Genomic DNA, 25,586 nt, shown 5'->3' with positions numbered 1-25,586 from the left:
CTGGTCAAATGTAGAGTCTATATATCTCCTTTTCATACCTGTTATCATTTCTTTTCTATCATCAGCCTGCCTGCTTGCCTGCCTGCCTGTCAGCCTCTACAAAGTTTTCTTGACATCTTTTGCTGCTTGCTTCCTGTTGGCTGCCATAGAAATGGGGGGGGGTTTAATTTTGGTATTTGGGAGGGGAAGGATGCTGGAGAGTGAACTAAAAAGGAGGGGATGTTTTCCCACTTACTGCACATCTGCATAGACTTATCTCTACTAGGCCAAGGTCAACCATCTTGGCATACCAGATGAGTGAGAAATCACCTGAAGATGTACCGCACATGACATTATAAACACCTCAGATTGGAAGACTAGTCTGGACTCTTGGGGGATGGAACTTGGGATAACTTTCATTATGTAATATTTGTGCCTATTTGCTCCAGATCTTGCTTTCTTTTGTTGCTCTCACTTCAAACTCAGTAAAAGTACTTTTTCTCTACATCAATGAAGTTGAAGAATTTCTTTCTTGGGTTTTGAATGAGGCACACTTGACACTATCTATCTATCTATCTATCTATCTATCTATCTATCTATCTATCTATCATCTATCTATCTATCTATCTATCTATCTATCTATCTATCTATCTATCTCTTTTGCTAACTATTTCTTATTCTTTTTTGTGCAGCTTGATGTTGCATACTCTAAATGGGAATAGAGGACTGGGTATATAGTTATACTGTATGTCTCCAGATATGCAGAGAGCCTGTATAATATATCGCTTAAAGTACTGCTCTAAGATCAATCACTGAATTCACAGGATTACTTTGGGTCATCTTCTCTCAAACCAACCTAATTAATAGGATGGTTGTTGCTGATATAATTATGGAAGTCACCTTAAGCCATTTTAACCTTTTGGGAGAAAGAGAAGTTATAAATTCAATAACAAATTACTTATTATATAAGGAATGAGCCACTGCCCAGTACTCATCCACATGACAGCATCCCACATCTCCCAACTACAAGAAAAATTACTGCTGCTGCTGCTTTCATTTGCTGCCTTCATTTGTAGTTACTGGGAGGTGAACTGCAAGGTAAGCAGTCATACCAGAGAGGATTTAAGACAAAAGAGCAAAACAACGATGTATTGAGATCTGAACACATTGCTTATATTGATGGGCAGCATAAAAAAAATCAATAAATAAATAAAAATAAACACTATATAAATGTGTACAAACAAGGGGACCTTATTTTTCCTTCTGTCATAAAAAAGCAAGTACTATACAAATGGCCTCCTTAATGTTTGAACTTCGTTTCTACAAAGCCCAACAACATGATTAGTATTACTTTAAGGCTTTTTCTCTTCTGGTGTACCTAGGAAATTATTTCTCTCACACACACTTCCTCTCCTCAAAATAAAAACTTGGTTTGGATTTAGGAGGAGGTATTTGAAGTACATCATTAAATATTCTAATCTAGCAGCCTCAGATTTCTATTGTTCAGTTGGTTTCTTGGAGCACTGGGAGCTAATGACTGAAATTCACCTGCTAACTAAAAAAAAAAAAAAACTACTTTCCAAAGTATCTTCTCTCCATCTGGAGAGGAACCAGAGGAACTACTGGTAGCAATAGAGAAGAGCCAAGCATATGGTTTCAAAGCTAACTAATAAATAATCATCAGAGCCAGCCTAAGCAGCAACTAGACCAGTGGTAGTCAACCTGGTCCCTACCGCCCACTAGTAGGCATTCCAGGTTTCATGGTGGGCAGTAGGGGTTTTGTCCCCTACTTTATAAATCACCATTACTGTGGAACCGGTGGGCGGTTAGAGAAAATTTTACTACTAACAGAGATACAAAAGTGGGCGGTAGGTATAAAAAGGTTGACTACCCCTGAACTAGACCTTTTGTTGGCTTCTGCAAATTTCCATAATTCTGCCACCAAACATAAATACTTAATTTACTTTTGGTTTTTAAAGAATATTGAAAGAGATGCATGTTGTTGTTTAAAAAAGCTGACATCTGAAATATCTGTTCAGGAATGGGGTAAGAATATAACTCAGCTTTAACTGTTTCATCTTCACTCACAGCTTATTAAATTGTGAGATTTAACAGAATAACAGAGTTGGAAGGGATCTTGGGGGCCTTCTAGTCCAACCACCTGTTCAAGCAGGTAACCCTGCTTGAGGATACCAGGGGTATCAAACTCACAGAATCATGGCAGCGTCACATGTCATATTGTGACTTTTTTCCCCCTTCGCTAAACTGGGCATGGGCATGTCCAGCTCATAACACATCTGGCCTGTGGGCCCCAAATTTGACAGCCCTGCCCTATAACATTTCAAACAAATGGTTGTCTGAAATGGTATAGGGTTAGGGCTTTTTGACACCACATTTGTTCAGATTCTTTGTCCTTTTCTTAATTGCCACTAGAACTTTTTAATATTTTAATGCACTTGTAAGATTTCAAAATGGCCAGCTTGTAAATAAAGACATTTACATTTTAAGATAACCATAAGAGAAATGTGAATGATTGTGGAGCTGTTATAAATATGCAGGTGCATATATATATATAAAACCCCTTCCTGCAGTGCTAATTCCATGGAAAATCCTCTTAAAACTTGGTTTATCAACTGAAATGATGCGCACAAATAATAGCTATGTCAGTCAATAGTTCAATTTCCTGCCATATATGACCCTTAGCCCCAATTGGTCATGATTGTGCCATAAGGAAACATTAAATTCAATACACTACAATGAAAAATGACCATAAGTGCTCCTACAAATACCATATGTCCTCTTGCCTTAAGCGAGTCATTCTCTTTGCAGGCAAGTACAATATAATTAGCTTTTTATTATCATCCATCAACTTTCAAAGTAGTATACAAGTGGGTTTTGTGCCTGGGAGAGCACCATCATTTTCATGACAATTTCATGGGATAATCATAATGGGTAGAAGCAATTTGTGTTTATCTGCTGAAGAAAAGATATCTGCCAGTGGAATGGATTTACTCTTTCCCTGCAGGCTTCAGCACCCCTAATTCTACTTTGGGGACTTGGGATCCTATGAAACAGATTTTCAGGGCTGTGTAGGGAAGAGGGAAAGGAGAGAATGGAAAAATGTAGCATACTTGGAGATCTACTCATTAAATACAGTCACAACTGATGTAATATACTGATTTTGATTTCTCTTGAACTGGATATTCATTGATCACCATAACTTTTATTTAAGATCTCAACAAATATGGAAACACTTTTTATTGCACTTTTTAAAATATGGTGGGAACATTTTCCTCTAAGTATCTTTGCAAAAATCATGAGAATAATATTACTATTCAATAATATTGAACAGGAAACTATATTATTGTGGTGCAAGGACAGTGAGGTGCCCAAAAAGGCCTGTCAATAAGCAACAAGTTGAAATTTGGTGATCCAAGTCTCTAAAGAATAAAGGAATTAACACTGAGCATGATACTGTCTATAAACAATTTGGCAATTGCCAAATGAATTAGTTTTTTGTAAGCCCGCTTAGTATGCTACAACATAATGGTTTGTTATCTTCTTTAATTAAAACCTATTTTCTTTTCTTCTGTCACTCACTGCCTTTCCTCAAATTTCAATAGCTTGTAACTAATCAGATAAAATGTTAGGGTTTTAAAAACTGAAAGTGATATAAATCACCCACTGTTTTTCCACAAATGAAAGCAATAATTTCCTACATAAAGTAGAATAACAGAAGAATGAAAGAATTCATCTTAAGAGAATATATCTTGTCTAGGAAACTTTGGTTAGAAAAAGGGATTGGTCCTGTTTTAAGTAGTGGATTTTAACTGATTCCTGAGAAATACAATTAAATAAAAATGAAAGTCAAATTTAGCTTTATGTTCCATTTATCAACAAGCAATGATTTGGGGAATGGAATATTTCCCCCCTATCTCCTAGGGCTGTTTCATATATTACAATTTGAATTGTTCATCTTCAGAATTCATGAAAATTATAATTACCTATAGCTTTTTCTTTCTTTTCCATCTTTCCAGGTCGTTCATCTTTGCTTTTCTTTTCAGGTTTTTCTTTTTTTTCAACTTTTTCATGTCTTTCAGATTTTTCTTTGTGTATCACTATAAGCAAATAAATATATTTAGATATACAATTAAAAATGTCATCTTATAAAAATGGTGCAATTACATTTTCTGAATAACTATTGACATTGGTCTTATTTTGCTACATTACTCTGCTACACTTTCCCTTCTGTTCATGATCATGTAGTACAGGGGTGTTAAACTCAAGGCTTGCAGGTCTCATCCAGCTGACAGGATGCTTAATTCTGTCCTGCAGAGTCATCCTGGAAACAGCAAAGTACTGGCCTATGGTGCCTCTGCAGAGAAAATGAGCCCGGGAGGGCCACACGTGGCCCTCCTGAGCTCCATTTTTACTGGCAGAGGGCTGCAGGAGGCTGTCGCAGCCAAAAATGGAGCCCAAAATGGTTTTTACTGGAAGAGTGCTTGCAAAACAAACTACTAGCAAAAATGGCATTTGATCACACAAGTGATGTGAGCTGGCCACGCCCACCATAGTATGTTCAGGATTTCTACAGAAATCCTATTCACAGAAGTTACTCCTTATTTCTCATTCAATTTATTGGTTTATGAAATGTACCTCAGTACTGTCACAGTATCAATTAGTACAAAAAGGTGGCACTATGATCAATATATTTCCAAATAAATCAACTAAAGTCTGATTCCAAAAGTTGGAATTTTTATTAAAGAAGAAGCTCCAGTAAGCTTTGCCATTTATTGCAGTGAACATTAATATGCCATTCTCTATAGAAATTGGTGTCTGTGGGTAGAGTTGCAGCAGCACAGAACCACAAGTTCAAACTAAAAGTTAGATTTAAATTTTTCCAAAACCCAAGGCAAAGAAGACCAGAAATTTGACTAATAGAATGTAAATGATTGGAAGATATTCAGGAATGTGAATGTATTCTAATCATCCAATGAAAGACATTCATCAGAAAGCTAATAATCCTTCCTCTAAATCTCGTCTTGTTATTGTTTTTGCATTTCCTGACTCAGTTCTTTCTTTGATTAGAAATTAAAACCAGATATTGTTCCTTTGCTGTTGATACAAGCTCTCTATGGGCTTCATCACACTGTAGTTGAGAAAGAGGGAGTTTATTTTTTCCTCTTGCAATGGTGATATGGTTGGGTTTTTCCAGTTTGTTAGGAAGCAAAGAGCTGCCAAATCTTGTTAGATTCATATTATCTGAGCATCTGTTGGAAAAACTGACAATTCACATTTCTGAAAAGAGCAGAAACTGTTCTAGTACTGTTTTGCTTGGGTCTATGACAATTCATCCAAGCTAAGTCGCCACGGCCAACTTGCCACGGCCAACTTGCCATGGGACAACTTGCTGTGGGACAAGAGTTACACTAATATCAAAGAAATGGTGGAATAGAATCATTAAAGAAAGTATGCAAAAGGAGGGACAGAATGAAATGTGAATGGCAATAATTAAAATATCTTTTTGTTTATTTGAAATAATTAAATTGAATTATTAAATTATCCCACAGCAAGTTGTCCCATGGCGAGTTGACTATGGCAAGTTGTCCCATTCTGGTTTTTGTCCCTTAAACTTCAGCAGTGGATTATACACTTTACTATGCCAAAAAGCCATCACAGATTAACTTGATTATCAAGTTTATGATCAGTGGTTATTTCTCACCTTTAGTAAGTTCCCTTTTTTGAGGTTTTTCTAATTTTTCAAGCTTCTTGGTCTTCTCTACTTTTTTAGGCTTTTCGTATTTCTCAGGTTTCTCTTTGTGAATTTCTGTAAATAACAATATCAATGCATTCACATACAGTTTAGAAGAGTAACATGAAATAATGTTATCAAATACAGATGTAAAACTGCCTTTTTGAAGTATAATAGTCACGCATGATAAAGTTGAGTTAACCAATATGATTCAACATAAATATTAGACTAGATTCTATCTGTAGAAGTACTGTACTGGTTTGGAGAATAGAAGTACTGTACTGGTTTGGAAAATTTAATTACCTCAGAGTAAAAGTGGTTATATCACATCACATGTAGGTCAGCCATACTTCCATACTGAGTGGGAGGTATAAAATACATGCCTTCACTTCTCTACTTGTAGTCATTACCTATGAAGGATTTTATTGGATCCCATTAGCATGTCGTATAGATACATAGAGAATAGAGGCACCATGGTGGGATCTCCCCTGCCCTGGTCCATGTGCTTACTGTAGGTGTGACAAAATGGATACTTCTACACTGCTGTTGTTTGTTTTCCATACCTTAGGAGCTGTGGTGGTGCAGTGATTAGAATGAAGTATTGCAAGCTAACTTTGCCCACAGACAGTTCTATCCTGACTAGTTGAAGGTTAACTCAGCTGTCCATCCTTCCAAGGTCAGTAGAATGAGAACTGTTGGGGGCAATATGCTGATATTGTAAACCTCTCAGAGAATACTGTAAAGCACTATGGAATTGTATATAAGTCTAAGTGCTATTGCTATACCTACCCTCTGTTGCATAATCTAACTTTTTATATTACATCAGTATGTTGATTTGTTAGCTCAATGTGTTACTATTTACCAATGCAACTTTCTATTCTTAACAAAAAAAAAACATTGTCTGCCAAGTAAAGTTTTTATTTTTGGAAATTAGTTCAGCTGCAAGGACATGAGTTAACAATGGGGTGTTCTTTAAACAAGCACACATCTTCAGGATGAATTGCATTTTTAAATCAAGCTAGCTTGGGGACTATTTTCTATGGACCTACAGAATCAACACCCACAAACAGCTGCTCGCTCACCCACAGTCATTCCTGTTTATGTGCTTTAAGATTCTTAAGTTTGTTCTGAAACTAGTGAGAAAATTGTTCAGCTCATTAAGGAAATGGTTTCTAGCTTGACAAAGAAAGAACACTTTTGTGTCCTCAGAGTACAACAATATTCCTTATTACACAAGGCTAAATTTATTTGATGAAGCAAATATGAGTAGAAACAATGCATTCCCTATTTGTCTTTTTACTAAAATTCCTATGCTGACTGGAAAGAGAAGAGCAATCAGGATGTTTAGGGGACTGGAGGCTAAAACATACAATGAACGGTTGCAGGAACTGGGCTTGGCTGGTAAAGAGAAGGGCCAGGGGAGACATGATAGCAGTCTTCCGATATTTGAGGGGCTGCCACAGGGAGGAAGGGGTCACGCTATTTTCTAAAGCACCCGTAGGCCAGACAAGGAATAATGGATGGAAACTGAACAAGGAGAGATTTAACCTGGAAATAAGGAGAAACTTTCTGACAGTGAGAACAATCAACCAATGGAACAGCTTGCCCTCGGAAGTTGTAGGAGTGCCATCACTTGAGACTTTCAAGAAGAAATTGGACTGCCATTTGTCAAAAATGGCGTAGGGTCTTCCCGCTTGGGCTGATGACCTACAAGGTCCCTTCCAACTCTGATTATCTGTTATCTGTTATCTGAAATGTTGAGAATTTGAATTCCAGTTCATCTGGTGACTACAAGGTTGGGGGAAATGGGTTGATGGGAGTTTTTTCAGTAGAAATTGACTTAATTCTAAATCTACTTACTAAGAAGATAACTTGATGCACTGTTATGATCACAAAGATTCTGTATATGATAGAATACCTGTAAGTTGTTATACCTCTGTGGTTTGACTTGATGATGACGATTGCTCTTATTTCTTTGGAACTATTCTATTTCAGATCAGCAACACAAGAGACTTGAGGCCACCTACAGTCCCCTCCAATAAATGCCAAAATATCAGTGGCAAAGCTATTTTTAATTTTAAATTGGGCTATGGCTACCAGATGTAGACTGCAAGATTGAGCCATTTTGTAATTCAACAAATTGGAATTTGCTGGAATTGGCATTGGTCTATCATATCAGGGCTGCAAAACTCCAGATGACTCATTGATGACTCAGCAGAACATTAGTAACCGTATCTCAGTCCAACAATTCCTCCAGCAGCTTATCTGTACTATAGATACAGTAAAAGATGAGTAGGTAGCCATCTTAGAGCCGGCAGCTATAAAGCCTCACTGGGCACTCTCTGTTGTCCACTCCTTGGCCCACACCTTTAACAAACATCAATAACTTGCATACCTTGTTTGCTAAAATATGAATGACAACTAGATAACAGCAAACAGTTTTTTTTTTTTAATCTAATGGTCATCACAGTTTCTACACCCAATATCTGGTAACCTAGGAAATATGCAAAGCTATCTGTTATTTTTTTTATTTGTATCCCAACTTTATTATTTTTATGAATAACTCAAGGCAGCAAACATATCCAATACAGTTTACTCCTTCTATTTTTGACACAACAACCCTACAAGGTGAGTTGGATTGAGAGACGACAATTTGCCTAAAGTCACCCAGCTGGCTTTCATGACTAAGGCAGGATTCAAACTCATTTTCCAGTGTGGTGCTTAACAGTTTCCCATTTTCCAGTGTGGTGCTTAACAACTAGACCAAGTTCACTTAGCTGCTGTGAGTGGTTTTTAAGCATTTGAAGGATGTGATATACATTTTATAATAAATAAAAATAAATATCTGATGAATAACCCATTCACCACAATTTGTTGTTTAATCTATTACTTATAAGACTTCAGGTGGCTGTTGCTATAATCTTATCCCCTGAAATAAAATATACTGACCTCAGTAGAATTTCTATGTATAGCAGATATTTACAATTTCCCCATCAACACAAAATGCTAAAGTTAAATCATATCAAAATCTAAAACAGTCATCTAATAACATAGTATTATAAATGCATGTATGTGAGTGCATACACAAAGAGATACACAGACAAACAATACACACATATACACATGCATATATTCTAAAAACAAATAAATGCTTTATCTAAAACCCTGATATTCTCATGGCCTGTGAATATGCAATGTCACCAAGGTGGAGTTGTCAAAACGTGTATCATCATTGGAACTTGAGGTTTCTTATTTTGCCAACACCTACTGTGCTAGATGTTGAGTTAATTCCCCGTTAGGAGAATGAGCACACACAGGGAGACATAGTGAGAGTGGTGAAGAATAACACACAACTAGCACACAGATACACTGTATAGTAAAATGTAGTTTTTTACTTCCAATAAATGTTTAAGCAAAGTCCAAAACAAGCAGTCCAAGTCATTCATGGTTAAAGTAATCAGTTTTCAGTCCAGGGATAATCCAAATATCAAAGTCCAGTATCAAAAACAGTTCAGTAACAGACTTATATCAAATCCAACTAGGATTAGCAACAGTCAATACAGGAATGGCAACACTTTCCAGAACAACAGAACAGAACAACACAGGTTTCTGGCTCCATCTTATGGCCGTTTAAGGAACCACACCCAATTACCATTTTAGCATTCCCTTAAAGAGACAGCATTTAAATGTCTATCCTGGTTTATATATTTCCCAACCCAACTAACTGTTAGGTGACTTACATTCCTAACATTCTCCCCTTTAGGTAGGACAATATATACAACCTGACATTCTAAGTCCATAATCCTCACAGCAAGCCTTTTGTAAAATGATCTGCGATGTTATTTTCTGACATACAGTATTCCAGCTTAATCAACTTACTTTGCACACATTGTCTCACATTTAAATATCTTAAATCTGTGTGTGTTGTTCTTGTCTCAACAGCAATATTTGAAGCCATCTGTATTGCTGATTGGTTATCTTCATAAACAACAATAGAATCTGTTACATCAATTCCCATATCAATTAATAGTTGCTTATAACAAATTAAATCTGTACATAATAAAGACAAACATGAGAATTCACCTCCATTGTTGACAAACTTAAAGGTTTCTGTCTAATAGACCTCCATCCAATCAAGACATTTCCCAATAATACTACAGTACCCAATGTAGATTTACGTGTATTTATGTCTGTAGCAAAACTTGCATCAGCATATGCAGTTAGACTTAGTTCATCTTTAGGCTCCAAATACAATGCATAATGCATTGTTTGTTTCAGATATCTTAACACATGCTTAGCAGCTTGCCAGTGCCTTTCAGTCGGCTCAGCATAAAATCTGGCTAATTGATTAACACTGTATGCTATATCTGGCCTTGACCAATTACTGAGATAAGACAAACCAATTACTGTTCTTATCAAAAACAGGACTTTGAACATCACTGTGGCTAAACTCCTGGCTCATTGGTGTTTTAGCTGGTTTACAAAGTTCGATTTTAAAATTCTTTAGTAATTGGTTAATTTTATCTGCCTGTGAGATCTTGTATCCTCCCCTAGTTCTATCTATCTTTAAACCAAGATATTGTTTGATTTCTCCTAACTGTTTTATCTTAAATTTCTTCTCTAACAGTGAGATTATTTTAGTAGCTTCTTATTCAGTTTTGGTGATTAATGCTACATCATCAGTAAACAATAGCAACAATGAAATTACACCATTACTTTCCTTTTTAAACAAACATGGATCAGCCATGCCAGCTGTTAGGAATGTAAGTAACCTAACAGCTATTTGGGATGGAAATATATAAACCAGGATAGACATTTTAATACTGTCTCTTTAAGAGCATGCTAAAAACTGCAATTGGGTGTGGTTACTCAAATGGCCATAAGATGGAGCCAGAAACCTGGTTTGTCTTAGTCTTAGTCTCAGAAGAGAGTGTGAGTATATCTCTGTTTCCTTCTGTTGGAAAGTATTGCCATTTCTTCTAATTGACTGATATTACTGGATTTGATGTAAGTCTGATACTGAACTGTTTTTGACACTGGACTTTGTTATTGAATTATCCCTGGATTGAAAACTGACTGATTTAACCTGTGAATGACTTTGGACTGCCTATTTTGAACTTTGCTTAAACCTTTATTGAAAGTAAAACCCTACATTTACTGTACAGTGTACCTGTGTGCTGTATGTGTATTATTCAAACACTACTCTCAAATACGTCTCCCTGTATGCACTCATTCTCCTAATGGGAAATTACCTCAACACCAGCTACAAAACCTATCTTAGTTAATTCTTTAACTATACACTGGTTCCACTCATATCCCGATTGCTTTAAGCCATAAAGACTCTTTTTCAATCTCCAGCAATCAGTTGTATTATCATTTTTGAGACCTAAAGGTTTCTTTAAATAAATAGTGTGTTGCAACGGTGCATACAGATATGCCGTCTCTACATCTAAATGATTTACAATGTATTTCTCCTTAGCTGCCCACATTAATGCTGCCCTTAATGTAGTAGCCTTCAGACTAGGTGCAAACACCTCATCATAGTCATTTGCTGTCTGATTGAACCCTTGTGCTACTAACCTGGCTTTATGGGTAACAGTCCCATCTACACCTGTCTTAAGCTTATATATCCATTTACATCCTATGGCATGTTTACCTGGTGGTAACTTAGCATTTTCGTATACCTCCAGTTTTTGTAAGGATTTCAGTTCCTTATCCATTGCTTCCTGCCAAGCAGCCTGATCCTTAGCAGGATACAGTTTCTGTTCATTATAGTTATTTGGAATTGCATTCACTTGGCGTACAACATGAGCCTGATATCTATCAGGTGGTCGTGTTACTCGGGTTGAACGTCTTGGTAATACAGGGCTTACTGGTGGACTCACCTGTGCCACCTGCTCCTGTTCTTCTATTTCTTCCTGTGCCTGTTCTTCTACTTCCTCCTGTGCCTGTTCTTCCTCTTTAATGGCTATTCGTGCTTTACTTAATTCATCTTTAGGGACTACTTTGGTGTCAATAATAATATCATTGCTGGATTCCTGTTCCAGTTTATCACATCCAACGTGCTCAAGAAATTTTGCACTAGCACTACAATAAACATGAGCTGTGCCTGGATCCCAAAATCTAAACGATCTATGGTTGGCTTCGTAACCTATGAAAAATAATTTCCTAGCTCTATGTTGCCCTTTCAGTCTTACCTGTGAGGTAATATGCACCCATGCTGGAGCTCCAAATGTGTGTAGGTAACTTAAATTTGGTTTTCTGCCATGCGAACGAGTGAATGGCAATTCTCCAGTTGTTGTGTTAACTACATTGTTAAACACATGATTGCTACACATTATGGCCTCAACCCACAGTGTTTCAGGCAAACCTGAGTCAGTTAACATAGCGTGAGCCATGGCTTGTAACATTTGCCCTCTTTGTTCTATAAGCGAGTTATGTTGTGGTCTGTAAGGTGCAGAACGTTTATGCTCGACACCAGCCAGTTTCAGCATTGTTTGGAATCTCTTATTGATAAATTCAGTCCCATTATCAGTAACTAAAGTAATTACTTTATTCCTCATTTTTCTCTCTGCAAACATTAGCCAGTTAAAGAAATGTTGGAATGTTTCTGTTTTGTTTTTCATGAGATAGCAGAAACCGTACCGTGAGTAATGGTCCATAATACTCAAAATATAGCAGGCACCTCCTAAACTAGGTTTCTTAGGACCAATTATGTCAGCAAAAATAACCTCTAAAGGTTCTTTTGTCTTAAACCCATTAAGTCTGTTTGCAGGAGTAACCTTACTTTTTTCTTGGCTACAAGCATTAGTTTAAATATTTGCTACAGGGTTTCAATTTTACTCCCTGTGACAATTCAACAGTTTGTTTGAGCATTTTGAAATTAATGTGTCCCAGATGTCTATGCAGTAAATGTATACATTCGTCATGTGGCTTAACATTGTTATAAACCGAGTTAGCCATCTGCAACTGGTCATCATGTATCACATATAAATCATTCTCTAAAGTAGCAGTAACACTTTTACCCTCTTTCTCTATTATACAGTTATCTCCCCTAAAGGTTACTACATAATCAATATTAACTAAAGCCCTTACTGATAACAAATTAAATTTCAGTTTAGGGAGATATAACATAGTTAAATGCTCATTTATACAAGAACAATAGGCAGTACCTTCACCAGAGGCTTTCATCTTCCATCCATTTGCCAATGATACATGCTGCTTACTAATGGACATCTTTACAAAACTCTCTCTATTTTTAGTAATGCACTGCAATGTTCCACTATCAACAACCCACAAATCATGGTTTACAGTTGAATTGCTAGACATAGCTAAACTAACATTCTTCTTGGCCTTCTGGTGATTACCAGTATTCTGTTGTTGTCCCTTCTTACAGAATCTAGCTATATGTCCCCTAGCCTCACAAGAAAAACATTTCCTAACAGTATAGGCAGTTGAACACAAATCCTCTCCTTGTGGTTATTTCTTCATCAGTTGGTCCCTCTCCAGCCGTCTTCTTGCCTCTTCTAACAACCTTCCGGTTATGTCAGTAAATGTCAGTTTATCTTTGGTCAGGACTTCCAGTGAAGATACATAATCATCATAACTTTCATCCAATGAGGAAAAAATGATGTAAACTTGATGCAGCTCTGAAAATATCAGTTCCTTTTCATGTAGCTCTTGAAAAGTTCTTTTCATGAAGTTCAAATGAGCTAACATATCACCACCTTTCAGAAGACGTGCTCTAAACAGTTTATGTGTAAGATGTATGTGTGCACCTACACTGTCACAAACATAAATCCTCTTCAAATTCTCCCAACACCTAGCAGCAGACTCTTCTCCATGAATATGGACTAGCTGCTGGTCACTCAGTGTTAGTCCAATTATACAAAGAGCTCGTTCGTTGTTCTGTTTAAAGTCAGCTAACTTCTTGGCATTGTCCTCATTTTCTGGATCCCGAGCATTTACATCTGGTGGGTCTTGAACTACATTCAATAACCCTTCTTTACGCAGAAGTAGACTGCACTTCATAGACCAGGAAACATAGTTTGTTCCATCCAACTGGGTTATCAGTGATAGACTTGTTGAAGTGTCTTGTGCCATATTTTCTAGGATAGTAACCCACAATTAAACAGTAAACAGCTGTCTGTATACAGTACTATGTATTCACACCAACTCTCAGTTATCTGAGCCTGGTATGGCCTGGGCCCATAACCAGTGTTGAGGTAATTCCCTGTTAGGAGAATGAGCACACACAGGGAGACGTAGTGAGAGTGGTGAAGAATAACACACAACTAGCACACAGATACACTGTATAGTAAAATGTAGGTTTTTACTTCCAATAAACGTTTAAGCAAAGTCCAAAACAAGCAGTCCAAGTCATTTCCGGTTAAAGTAGTCAGTTTTCAGTCTAGGGATAATTCAAATATCAAAGTCCAGTATCAAAAACAGTTCAGTAACAGACTTACATCAAATCCAACTGGGATCAGCAACAGTCAATACAGGAACAGCAACACTCTCCAGAACAGCAGAACAGAACAACCCAGGTTTTTGGCTCTATCTTATGGCCGTCTGAGGAACCACACCCAATTACAATTTTAGCATTCCCTTAAAGAGACAGTATTTAAATGTCTATCCCAGTTTATATATTTTCCAACGCAACTAACTGTTGGGTGACTTACATTCCTAACACTAGATAAGTATATAGCCTGAAGTTATGTCTCTTTCCATGTCCTTGTGAGGAACTAATGGCCACTGTTTTACAGACTAGCATACTAGTCTGAGATTAGCATACTATGCAATAACCAGGATGCCAAGATCCAAAGAGCAGAGCTTTCAAACTAATTACCACATTGCCATCCAACGCTGAGTGGTAGAAAAATATATTTATTACATAAACTAATCTACATTCCACTTTACTTAGCAACTAACTTACTGTTTCATAGAGACATCAAGGCAGCACTTTCCAGCCTGTGGCCAATACAAGCACATACATCCTATAACACTGAGATATATATTTATGTGTGTGTGTTCTGCAATCGTCTGTGGGTGTTTAATTTGTGTTTGTGTGGGGGAGAGAGAGAAAGAGAGAGGGGGGAGAGGGAGAGAGAGTGTAAATGGTTCTGAAAATTATATACATGAAATGAAAGCTTTCATTGGCCATGTTCATACTAATTCTAGTTTAAACTAGAATTATACTTTAGAAATTCTAGTATAGTGAGGTTAGTTTAAAGTAGATCAATTTTGGTAACATTTTTCACACCCATGTTCATCTTTCAACGTTAACCTTGATTTGCAATTTTAAAGACCAATTGACGTTTTATTCATCTGAACATAAGCCACACCAATCAGAGTAAACTAAGAAAGAATCAAAGATTATCACATGTTCAAAATTATATTAAAACTCTAAGACATCATTCACACTGACCACAGATGTTCCAGTGTAAGCTTACAAATTTCCCGAGATTGTTCAAACATGAAGAATGCAAAACTATTTATATAAAAGGTTAAACAAAATTGTACATAACATTTATCTAGGCTACCATAAAATCTACAAGCAATGGTTTACTTAGATACAAGATTGCAAAAATGAATCAGAATCTCTACTTAGTATTTCAACTGTAAGCTGTTTCACTTTAATTTTCACAATATAAGGTGTAACAATTTTAACAATCCTTTTCTGCTTGAAGCAGAATGTGGATCCTCTTCTGGCATCTGTATTAAAAGAATTGATCTTTTGTGGGTCTGCTTCTAACTGATGAAGTCTGCAGCTTAATTGTTCCTGATCCTTTGAAGGAAGGAGTTGTAAAGTGACAGAGATTTTCTATGTTGCCTGATCCTCAAGACCAAAATCCAAACTCATATGAACCCCTGCCAGCTTCTCTTCTAAAATTGTCTTTGGCACCACAGATATGCAACATTACCAGCATCAGTCCCCTCCTCAGATTACCAACTTCCCTCAGAACCAAACCAGCTCTGAACGTGAGGCATTTTAACCCTGTAAATAATGTATACGGAGAAGAGCAAGGGTGTGGGATGGGCAGAATGACCCAAACAATATTATGCTGTCATAATATAAGTTTTACCCTTCTGTATCTGTGCCCTAACCTTCCATTCATGGACAAAAGTGGTAAGACTGTGACCAAAGCATCAAAATCCTATTGAGAGCCATTGGCGCTGGTGCAGTTTTCTTACCCTAAGCTGGGTAACATAATTTTGTATGAAAATATCCTGGATCCAAGTCTTAATTTCAAGGTTGACATTTGCACTATGCTGATGCACAAAATAAATGTTAGAGAACCCCATTTTCAGTATCAATAGCATCCCATGCTAATGCCAGGTGTCACCTTTACAGAAGCTTAGTTGCTCCTGTAAGCATATCTTAGGAAGGCAATTTGGCATATCTTTAAGTCTTAGCCAGTAATTAAAGACTCGTTGGAAAAGGTCCTAGAACCTTTTCCAAATAGCTCCTGGTTTTCATTCTTAGTAAACAAACAGGCACGTTTTTAAGCACTCTGAGAATTAATCTCAGAAAACAATTCCAAATGCCACTGAAGCTACTGTCATATGCAATACTTTGGATAGAAGCATTAAATTGAGAGGAGGATCCCCCTTGACTGACTTCCCCTAGACGTATACCAAAACGTTATTAATCCATTTATTTTCTGCTCAGCCTTTAACTGCCTCTAAATGCAGTTGCCATGAGCCTGAGGCTGTGTAGGAATACCTATATTGCTTGGCTTTGTTTTATGACATTCTAATTTATACAAGCAGTTTTAAATTAAAATCATTTGTATACATTAGAATTATGCAAGTGAGTTATCACTTTCTCCTTCTTCTGGGACAGATAATCATCTCTAGTTTAATGAAAACAGATCAAACTAAAAAAAAAGGCCAACTAAATATACCATATCTCACAGGCCTATGTTTATTAATGCAAGGCAAGTCCCACTATGATCTCCCATTATGATGAAAATTCTATATGGGGATTTAAAAAAATATATTGAAATATCATTTTGCCACAATTACTTTAGTTTACTAAACATCTAGACTCACACACTATTTCCCTTCCCCCAAATTCTTCTGCTTGACCTTTGTCACATTGCTACCAATGCACATTCAAAAAGAAGAGTATCTGCTGTAAGTGGGTTGACTTTTAAAGGATTGTGCCAGAGGTGGTATTCAGTAGGTTCTGACCAGTTCTGGAGAACTGGTAGCAGAAATTTTGAGTAGTTCGGAGAACTGGCAAATACCCACTCTGACTGGCTTTGCTCCCATCCATTCTCTGCCTCTCAAGTCCCAGCTGATCAGCTGGGTCTTCTTTTGTTGCCCTGCACAGGAGAACGGAGCTGGAAAGCAGGTTAGTGGGGTGGGGAGGGAATGGGATTTTGCAGTAACCTTCCCCCAGGAGTGGGGATGGAATGGGGATTTTGCAGTATCCTTCCCCTGCCACGCCCACCAAGCCATGTCGGCCAAGCCACGCCACGCCCACCAAGCCACACTCACAGAAGCGGTAGTAAAATATTTTGAAACGCACCACTGGATTGTACTATGCAAAGCTCCAAAGAAATGCTTCACTTCGGTGGTATGTGTGGAGTACCTGTTTGAAACATCTTGATGTACTAAGTTTCCTGAAGTGAAGAGCATTGCTTTGAGAAGTTATCTACTTGATGAGGTTTTAGAAGAACGTAAAGTGCCTTGTCTATGGTTTGCACAGCCTCCTCAGCTCAGTGAGATGAACTTTATCACACCTGCCATTTTGCAAAGGAAGTCATCTTTGTGGAGCAAAATGTTGCCCTGAGATAAAACATAACCTTGTACAGTCTTCTGCAGTATTAGTGTTCGGATGTTAGCAAGAATATAGAGAAATCTATAAAAACAACAGCAAACTGTAAATAAGGAAAGGGTGCAAGCTGATTTGGTACTGGCTGCAGAAGTAAGATCATTCTTTTACTAATCCAGCATTTAGGCAAATATATATATTGATTTATTAAGGCTTAAAACATGTCAGTTAAAGATTGCTTTGTTGATATTTGCTCTGTATTTTTAATTATATTAGCAAAGTATTCCTAATATATTATCTAATTGCTATTTGAAGACAGATTTTGGGATATATCTATCTGGGTTTTTAAAATCATACTTACAAGGTTTTGTGTTTTCTTTCTCTTTCTTTTCTTACGTTTATCAATCCTTCAAACTGATGTAGGTTTTATTTTTAAAAAAGTTTAAGCAAAACATCTATCATCTTAAACTGGCATATTTGCAATGCAATGTTTTTAATAATCTCTCTCTCGGTGTGTGTACACATATTAAAAATTAACACCTTGGCACAAATTAAAACATATTTCTTTTTTTCCTAATTTGTTTTACTCCACACAATTCTGTTCAAGACTGAGACAATCCAGGAAGGGCCATATTGTTAATAGCCATAATTAAGCACTAATTTGCATAGTTTGAGCAAACCTGTGGCAACCAATTTGCTGTCTTCCTGTAAGCTTGGAATGAATTGGACATGCAAGAAATTATTTGCATGTTGCCCACTGCTGCCCACTACACATTAAATAGAATTTTGAAGCTCATAAATGCAGCCACTACAGCTTTGGGAGCAGCTGCAATCAAATGTCAAAAGTTAATCTGAGCTCAGTTTAGCAAATGGCAGACAGCAGCAGGTGGCCCTGGCAGAAATGGGTCAGCCGATGGCAATCCAGGTGAAAAGACTAAAAAATCCAGCATTTGCAGACTCAAATGATACTGCCAGCTTTCATTTCTTCCATTTTTCTTTGTGCTATTAAACCAGTGCTTAAAAGGTCCTACCATGGTTTAGTGCAATTTCTGATCAATGCAATAGCTCTAATGTTCAGAGTGTAATATGATAAAGATAATAAGAAAAGGGAAAAAAGAAAAAGAAACATATAAAGAAAGAACAAATCTTATAAAGATTTTAAACATTCATATTAAATACGCCTATTCTAAAAGGTCTGTCTTTGTATAGACAAAGGTAATATATTCAGAATACTTTATTAATGTACCTTAAAAAAAACCCAGCAAAGTTAACAAAGACATCTTCATTTGAAGTGTTCATAAAGACTTAGCCAAGATATTAATTTTTCAATCAATGACATTTTTTACTCTTTAATTCTTCAGTATTTTGCTATCTGATTAGCCTCTATGGGAAGAAACTGCTAAACTAATAACAGAGTAACAGAATAACAGAGTTGGAAGAGACCTTCTTCTGGTCCAACCTTCTGCTCAGGAAGGAAACCCTATACCACACCAGATAAATTGTTGTTCAATTTCTTCTTTAAAAACTCCAGTGTTGGAGCATCCACAACTTCTGGACGCAAGCCTTTTCATTGATTAATTGTTCTGTCAGGAAATATCTCCTCAGTTCTAGGTTGCTTCTCTCTTTCCATCCATTGTTTCTTGTCCTGCCTTCGGGTGCTTTGGTAAATGGGTTGACCCTCTCTTCTTTGTATCAGCCCCTTAGATACTGGAATATTGCTATCATGTCACCCCTAGTCCTTCTTTTCATTAAACTAGACATACCCAATTCCTGAAACTGTTCTTCGTATATTTTAGATATGGTTCTTTACCATATCTGACTGAGAAGGATATAGGCATTTTCTTCAAGGCACCTTAAAGCTTTCATCTGCTTTTAGTTGTCTGGTTATTATTTTAATCATGGGTTATAAATCCAGGGGTATCCAGGGGTATTTATGAGAGAGCTGATGAAACAACCACTAAACACATTAGTCTTCCAGAGCAGATTTATGATGTATGATATAGTCATGGGAAAGTTTGCATTGTGCAGTGTATACTTTATCCTCCATGTCACTGTGTATGTTTCCCAAGGTTTGGGTCAGTTTTTTATGTTCTTCCATATAAAACATTTGGGCGATAAAAATAAATGAAACTAATTACCTTTGAGTGGTAGTTTCTTTTCTATTTTCTCTTCCCTTTCTCTTCCCTTGTCTCTCTGAATTTCTACATGCAAAGAAGAAAACCAGCTAATTAAGAGGAAAAGGAAACTGTTGTGATTTGAACACTGTGAAGGAAGTCCAGTGCAAATACATCAAAGTTGACAAATGCACGACTGAAATATAGATAACACATCATTCTTGATATGTCCTATTTTAACTATCCACAATTTGGGGTGGGTGGGTAGGAATGAGTAAGTTTTCTGTATGCTGTTGTGAATTATTTTCCAATAAAATGCATGTTGAACAGGCATGTGATTCTGCTGATAACTTAGGCAACAAAAATGCATGTTCTGGTAGAATTGGTTTCAAGACTTACATTTTATGCTTGCTGATATCAACAATGAGCTCAAGGACATATAACCCCTTTGCATGTGTTTGTGGAAGAGAGTGCTAAACCAGATGTGCCAACGCACAGAATATATACATACTCAAATAGATATATTACCTTTTGGTGATGGCTTCTTTTCTACTTTCTCTATTTTTTCAGCCTTGTCTATCTGGATTTCTGGAACAGAAAAAACATTACAGAGGCATAATAACTAGAATATTATGTTTGAAGTACAGAGATACTCCTTATACTTTGCTCTTGGTAGGATTTCTGCTTTCAAAATGTATTCCATCAAAAAAAAATCACTTAAGGTAAAACCTCAACATTCAGTTCAGAATTAGCTTTCAGAGAAATGTAATGGAACTGCTCTGAGCCATTTTCCTAGTGATAGTGATACATTTTGCTATTTCTCTCAGTGCCTGAAAATATACCCAAGATGTGAAGAAAAATTTCCTTGGGTAAGGTGCTCGGCGTCTAATCAGATTGCAACAGAATGGATTTTACCGTTCCAGTTCAATCAGATTCCAAGTTTGGTTTTAGACATATCCTTCATGATAATTTTTGATGGGAGAAACTGGCACATATAGAGACTGTCATGTGTAATTCTAATTATAGATATTAGATTTCTACAATACACTATCTTTCCTATACATTTCCCTACAGATTGTTGGTGACAAAATTTGGAAAATAATAAGTACAATACGTTGTGGTTTCTCTGGTGGTTCAGGCAGTATGAAATGAGCAAGTTTGCTTTAAAAAGTGAGTCAATTGAATTTTTCTTAATAGCTGGAATGGTTTGCCTCTTAGAGTACCAACAAGATGTTAAGATTTCGGAGGACAGAATAGAATAACAGAGTTGGAAGGGTCCTTGGAGGTCTTCTAGTCCAACCCACTCCCTAGGCAGGAAACCCTACACCACTTCAGACAAATGGTTATCCAACATCTTTTTAAAAACTTCCAGTGTTGGAGCTTTCACAACTTCTGGAGGCAAGTTGTTCCACTGATTAATTGTTCTTGACTGACTTGGTAGCATGTTGATCAACTATTCCCACCAAACACATATTATGTATGTTCACTGACTTATTTATAAAAACAATAAAAGCAGGATATAAATAAATAGATAGCTGCATAAATAAATAAGTTTACTCTTTCAAAAAAGCACTGCTCAAAATTAGTGCTATTGGGTTTTCAGTCAGCAGCCAAAAATAGAAGAGAAGAGAAGAGAAGAGAAAAGTTGAGTTGGAAGGGACCTTGGAGGTCTTCTAGTCCAACCTCCTTCCAACTCTGATTATCTGTTATTGGTTCTGGAGGCAAGTTGTTCCATTGATTAATTGTTCTAACTATCCAGAAATTTCTCCTTAGTTCTAGGACTTTTGGTTAATCACCATGAAAGAAGGAGCAAGTTCCTTCTGGATTCTATGTGTGAAATTTGCTCTGTTTAAAATTTGAAATCTGAGAAACTGAAGTAATTAATGGGTCACCTGAATAGGTGAATTGAGGGGGGGAGGTTTGAAGTCTAGGTCATTTAACCTAATAATTAATCCATGATGGTCCATTCCCAGTCATGCAAATACAATTTTATAAGAAGGGCAGAGGTAAACCAATCACCTGTGGCAAACATGACCACCTTTAGTGGCCAGAAATAGCAAGTGGATAACTAATAACTAAACAAACTAAACTAATGAGTTGAAAGGCATCTACTTTCTGGCTAGAGTTTTGTGTTGTTTTACACAAAAATCCTGTTCAATCTATTTTAGGTTTAATATACCATATTTTTTTGTGGATTTCTTTCTCTAAAATGCAAGGCTGTCAAAATGTAGCACTGCTGACAAGGAGACTGGATCCTATAGAAATTATTTGGAGGTTAGTGTGGGCAGTCTGCAACCTAAAGGAATGCTAAAAATTTAATGTGGAATGAATCACATTCTCCGAAGCTTCCTTTCACTTTTTAAAATAGCCTGCACTTTAATTTCCAACTAATCACATAATATATTTTTGCTGAGTTGCTAAAGCAGTTGTATTTTTATAGAAGCATTACATGGCCAGCTGAAAGGATGCAATTTATCTCCATCAGAAAAGCATATTTTTAATAACTCCAAAATATTATGAATTCATTTTTAGAAAACTGCCAGAATCCTGCAGCAGCAAGGATAATCTCTGTCACCAAGGCAACCACCCCGATTCTTCATGAGATGGCACCACAGTTTATTAAATTATTGTGAGAGAGTATGTATTTAAAATGTATTCCATTGCTCCTTTTTCATTAGCTACAAGGAAATAGAGCAAAAGGGGGGTGGGGTAGAGAATCCACAGCTTCTAAAATTGCCAATTTTATAAAAGTTTCAGCACTGATGACATGAGGATACAAAGCACTTATACTGTAGTTAAATAATTGTTTTATATCCTATAAACTAAAAGCTTGTTGAAATACCATTTGGCAAGATAAGATTCTCAATACTTTTGGCTGATCTATATATCCCATGTAATGCCAGATGCGGAAAGCACAGAAGTGACAAATTATGTCCACAGACAGCTCAGAAAAATATTTTCCAGGTTAAAAATGCAAAAAAAAATTATAATGTGCTAGAAATGAATGCAAAGGAAAGCTTTCTAATAAAATATATCACACAAAGTATTTGATCAATTGATGTTACAGCACTGCTACAACTCCTTCAGCAAGTTTTGTTCTATTGGAACAATCTGTTACCTCTGCAAATGACCACACTACATGTAATGTGTTCATATAGTAGTATTTTTTTATTTTTTTGTTTATATATCCCATCTTTATATTTTTACAAATAACTCAAGCCAGCGTACATATCCAACACACCTTCCTCCTATTTTCTCCACAACAACCACCTTGTGAGGTGAATTGGGCTGAAAGAGTGATTGGCTCAAGGTTACCTAATATAGTAAATGCAATGCAATACAATCCAATGCCATACAAACATATAATCTGTTAAAATATATGGAGTTGAAAAGTATAAATTTTGTTTCAAAATTTATATTAAGTGACCAGATAAGCCTCACACTTACTAGGGTAATATCTTTGATAATATCCCAGCAAATATAAAACTGTAAAAAAACTTGAATGTTAATGCTGTAAAATGTTAAAGCTGTAAAAAAATTAATTACAGTATCTTGATATTTTCCCCACATAAAACAATTGAGAAGAGAGGTATAAGGCAAAAGAGACATTTATGTAAAAGAATCACCTCAACAGATAGAAATGGGAATCACTATCAGCTACCTATTCTCTTTCTCATTAGAAACGAGAACAGTATCTTAACATGCCTATTTTAACGGTTTGAAAGATCCTGTTTCTCAGCTCATTAAGGCATTTCAGTGTCTTAGAGGCTTAACACAATTTCTTTCCATAGAAGGTATTTCCACTTGGCTTAATACATGACCATACACCACAGTCAACCTGAAGAATTTATAATTGTTACAACATTTAGGTCATGTTCCCACTTATACGGTTTCTTGTGTAAGATATTACAAGAACACTAGTTAAAAACAATCTAAAAGGAATCACTTCACTTCCTACAGAATGCAATATGAATTCAGCAAGTCGAACTCATTTGTAAGGGGAAAAAAGAAAAGTATGAGGCAAGTAAAGGTATCCTGACCTGCAACAATTTAAAATTTCAATACATACTCAATGTAAATGACAGATGGAATTCACACTGCCATTCTGTTGGGAGGTGTGCTGTGGTGCTACTTTTAAGTCATTTGTGTGCCAAATTAAACAAGGAATCTATGGTAAAAATCTTAACTGTAGAAAAATAATTGGAATCACCATCACTAAAAATGTGTAAATATTTAAATCAGTCTAAATATGGTTTGTGCCAGAATCTCTTATTTTTCTTTAATTATCTGTTAGTTTTTTTAAAAAAATCACAAGAAAATCTGCTTTTTCTTTTCTGTTCTTTTTTAAGTCAGATTCTAAGGCTGCCCACTCACCAATGACTTTAGGCCAGGGGTGGGATTCTACCAGTTCGTACCTATTTGCTAGAACTGGTTGTTAACATTCCATGCAGTTCCAAGAACCAGTTGTTAGAAGAAATTACTGGCCTAATCCTGTGGGGAAGGTAGGAAGGAAACATTTTGGTGTTGCTTACAGAAACTGCCTCTCCGTTAACCCTTATTACATTCTTGGCAGGACTAGACTTCCTGTCTCAGGAACTTCTCTGGAGTTTTTTTTCCCCTCCTTTGCTGGTACTTTGCTTGTGTGAAGTAACCATTCAAAGTTACAATGGCACTGAGAAAAGTGACTTATGATCACTTTTCACACTTACGACTGTTGCAGCATCCCCATAGTCATGAGAGGCCATGCAAGGAGATGCGTGCCTCAATGTGAGTGATATTGAGTTGGCCACGCCCAGCCAATAACATGACCACCAAGTCACGTCTACCCAGTCATATGACCACCAAGCCACACCCATCAACTAAGCCACAGAACCAGTTGTTAAAAAATTTGAATCCCACCCCTGCTTTAGGCAACTTACAGAAATAAGAATGAGTTAAGCACATAATAAAAAGCAACTATACTGAGAAGAAGACGCAACCTACATCACAATTAGTGGGGTTGCACAAATGCATATCATCACTAATCCAAGGTTTCTGGAAAGAGCCAGGTTTAAGTGCCTTCCTAAAGATCTATATAGTCAAAGTAAACATAGCTGCAGAGGAGGTACGCTTTCTGGATCCCATAAAAAGATACATCAACCCATCAGTAAAGCATTCCAACCTTGTCTCATCTTATAGTACTGCAGGTTGCTTTTGCTGACTGCCAACTGCCTGCAATTTGGCAGATCGAATCTCACCTGGCTCAAGGCTGACTCAGCCTTCCATCCTTCTGAGGTCGGTAAAATGAGGATCCAGATTGTTGGGGGAAATATGTGACTCTGTAACAGCTTAGAGAGGCTGTGAAGTGATATATAAGTCTAATTACTATTGCTAGGATAGGAAAAAACAACTAAACAAAAGCAGTCCTGCAATATCATATCTGTAATCAAGACTAAGATGTTAAAAAATATCCTGAAAACAAGCAATAGCAAATAACTTCTATACTATTTCCAAGACAACTACCTAACCATATCCAAGAGGTCAGCAGGACTCAAGCTTCACTTGAGACTTGATTTTAATATTCATTTTTATATACGGTTTCTAGTAACTTGCTTCTTTTCTACGCAACATTCCAAAGTATACATCTTTTTGTACTTAGATTCCTTAGACATATATTGCTTCTGCTGTTTTTGTTCAACCAAACTCTATGGATAATGTTACAAGTATAACTCTATGGATAATGTTACAAGTATCTGAGCTGGATTGAGCTATGATGGAATTTATAGTGGTAGATTGCTCCATTTTACTGAAAAATAAATCCAAAGTAGACTTCTTTTATGTACTTAACCATTATAGAGCAACATAGTTGTATCACTGAGAAACAAACAACTGTAGGTCTTAATCAATAGTTCATTGTTTACCAAGAAGGTACTTGAAATGGGATGATTTTATGATGCATCCAAATATTAACACTATTTTG

General features: G+C 36.6%; 1 protein-coding gene across 1 annotated transcript in view; it reads right to left on the bottom strand.

Moving 5' to 3' along the window:
• TRDN (triadin) overlaps window positions 1-25,586 on the bottom strand; it is a 254,804-nt gene that overhangs the window by 178,726 nt on the left and 50,492 nt on the right. The window contains exons 6-9 of the mRNA XM_087972568.1: window positions 20,156-20,215; window positions 19,652-19,714; window positions 5,702-5,806; window positions 3,984-4,097 (exon numbers count right to left, since the gene is read on the bottom strand). Coding sequence (XP_087828694.1) covers window positions 3,984-4,097; window positions 5,702-5,806; window positions 19,652-19,714; window positions 20,156-20,215 — 342 coding nt within the window. The remainder of the gene's footprint in view (window positions 1-3,983; window positions 4,098-5,701; window positions 5,807-19,651; window positions 19,715-20,155; window positions 20,216-25,586) is intronic.

Source organism: Notechis scutatus, chromosome 1 (genome assembly GCF_049901735.1).
Source record: "Notechis scutatus isolate UNSWTSFEM ecotype Mainland chromosome 1, rNotScu1.2, whole genome shotgun sequence".
NCBI classification, from domain to species: domain Eukaryota; kingdom Metazoa; phylum Chordata; class Lepidosauria; order Squamata; family Elapidae; genus Notechis; species Notechis scutatus.
This window is presented reverse-complemented; position numbering and strand designations above follow the sequence as displayed.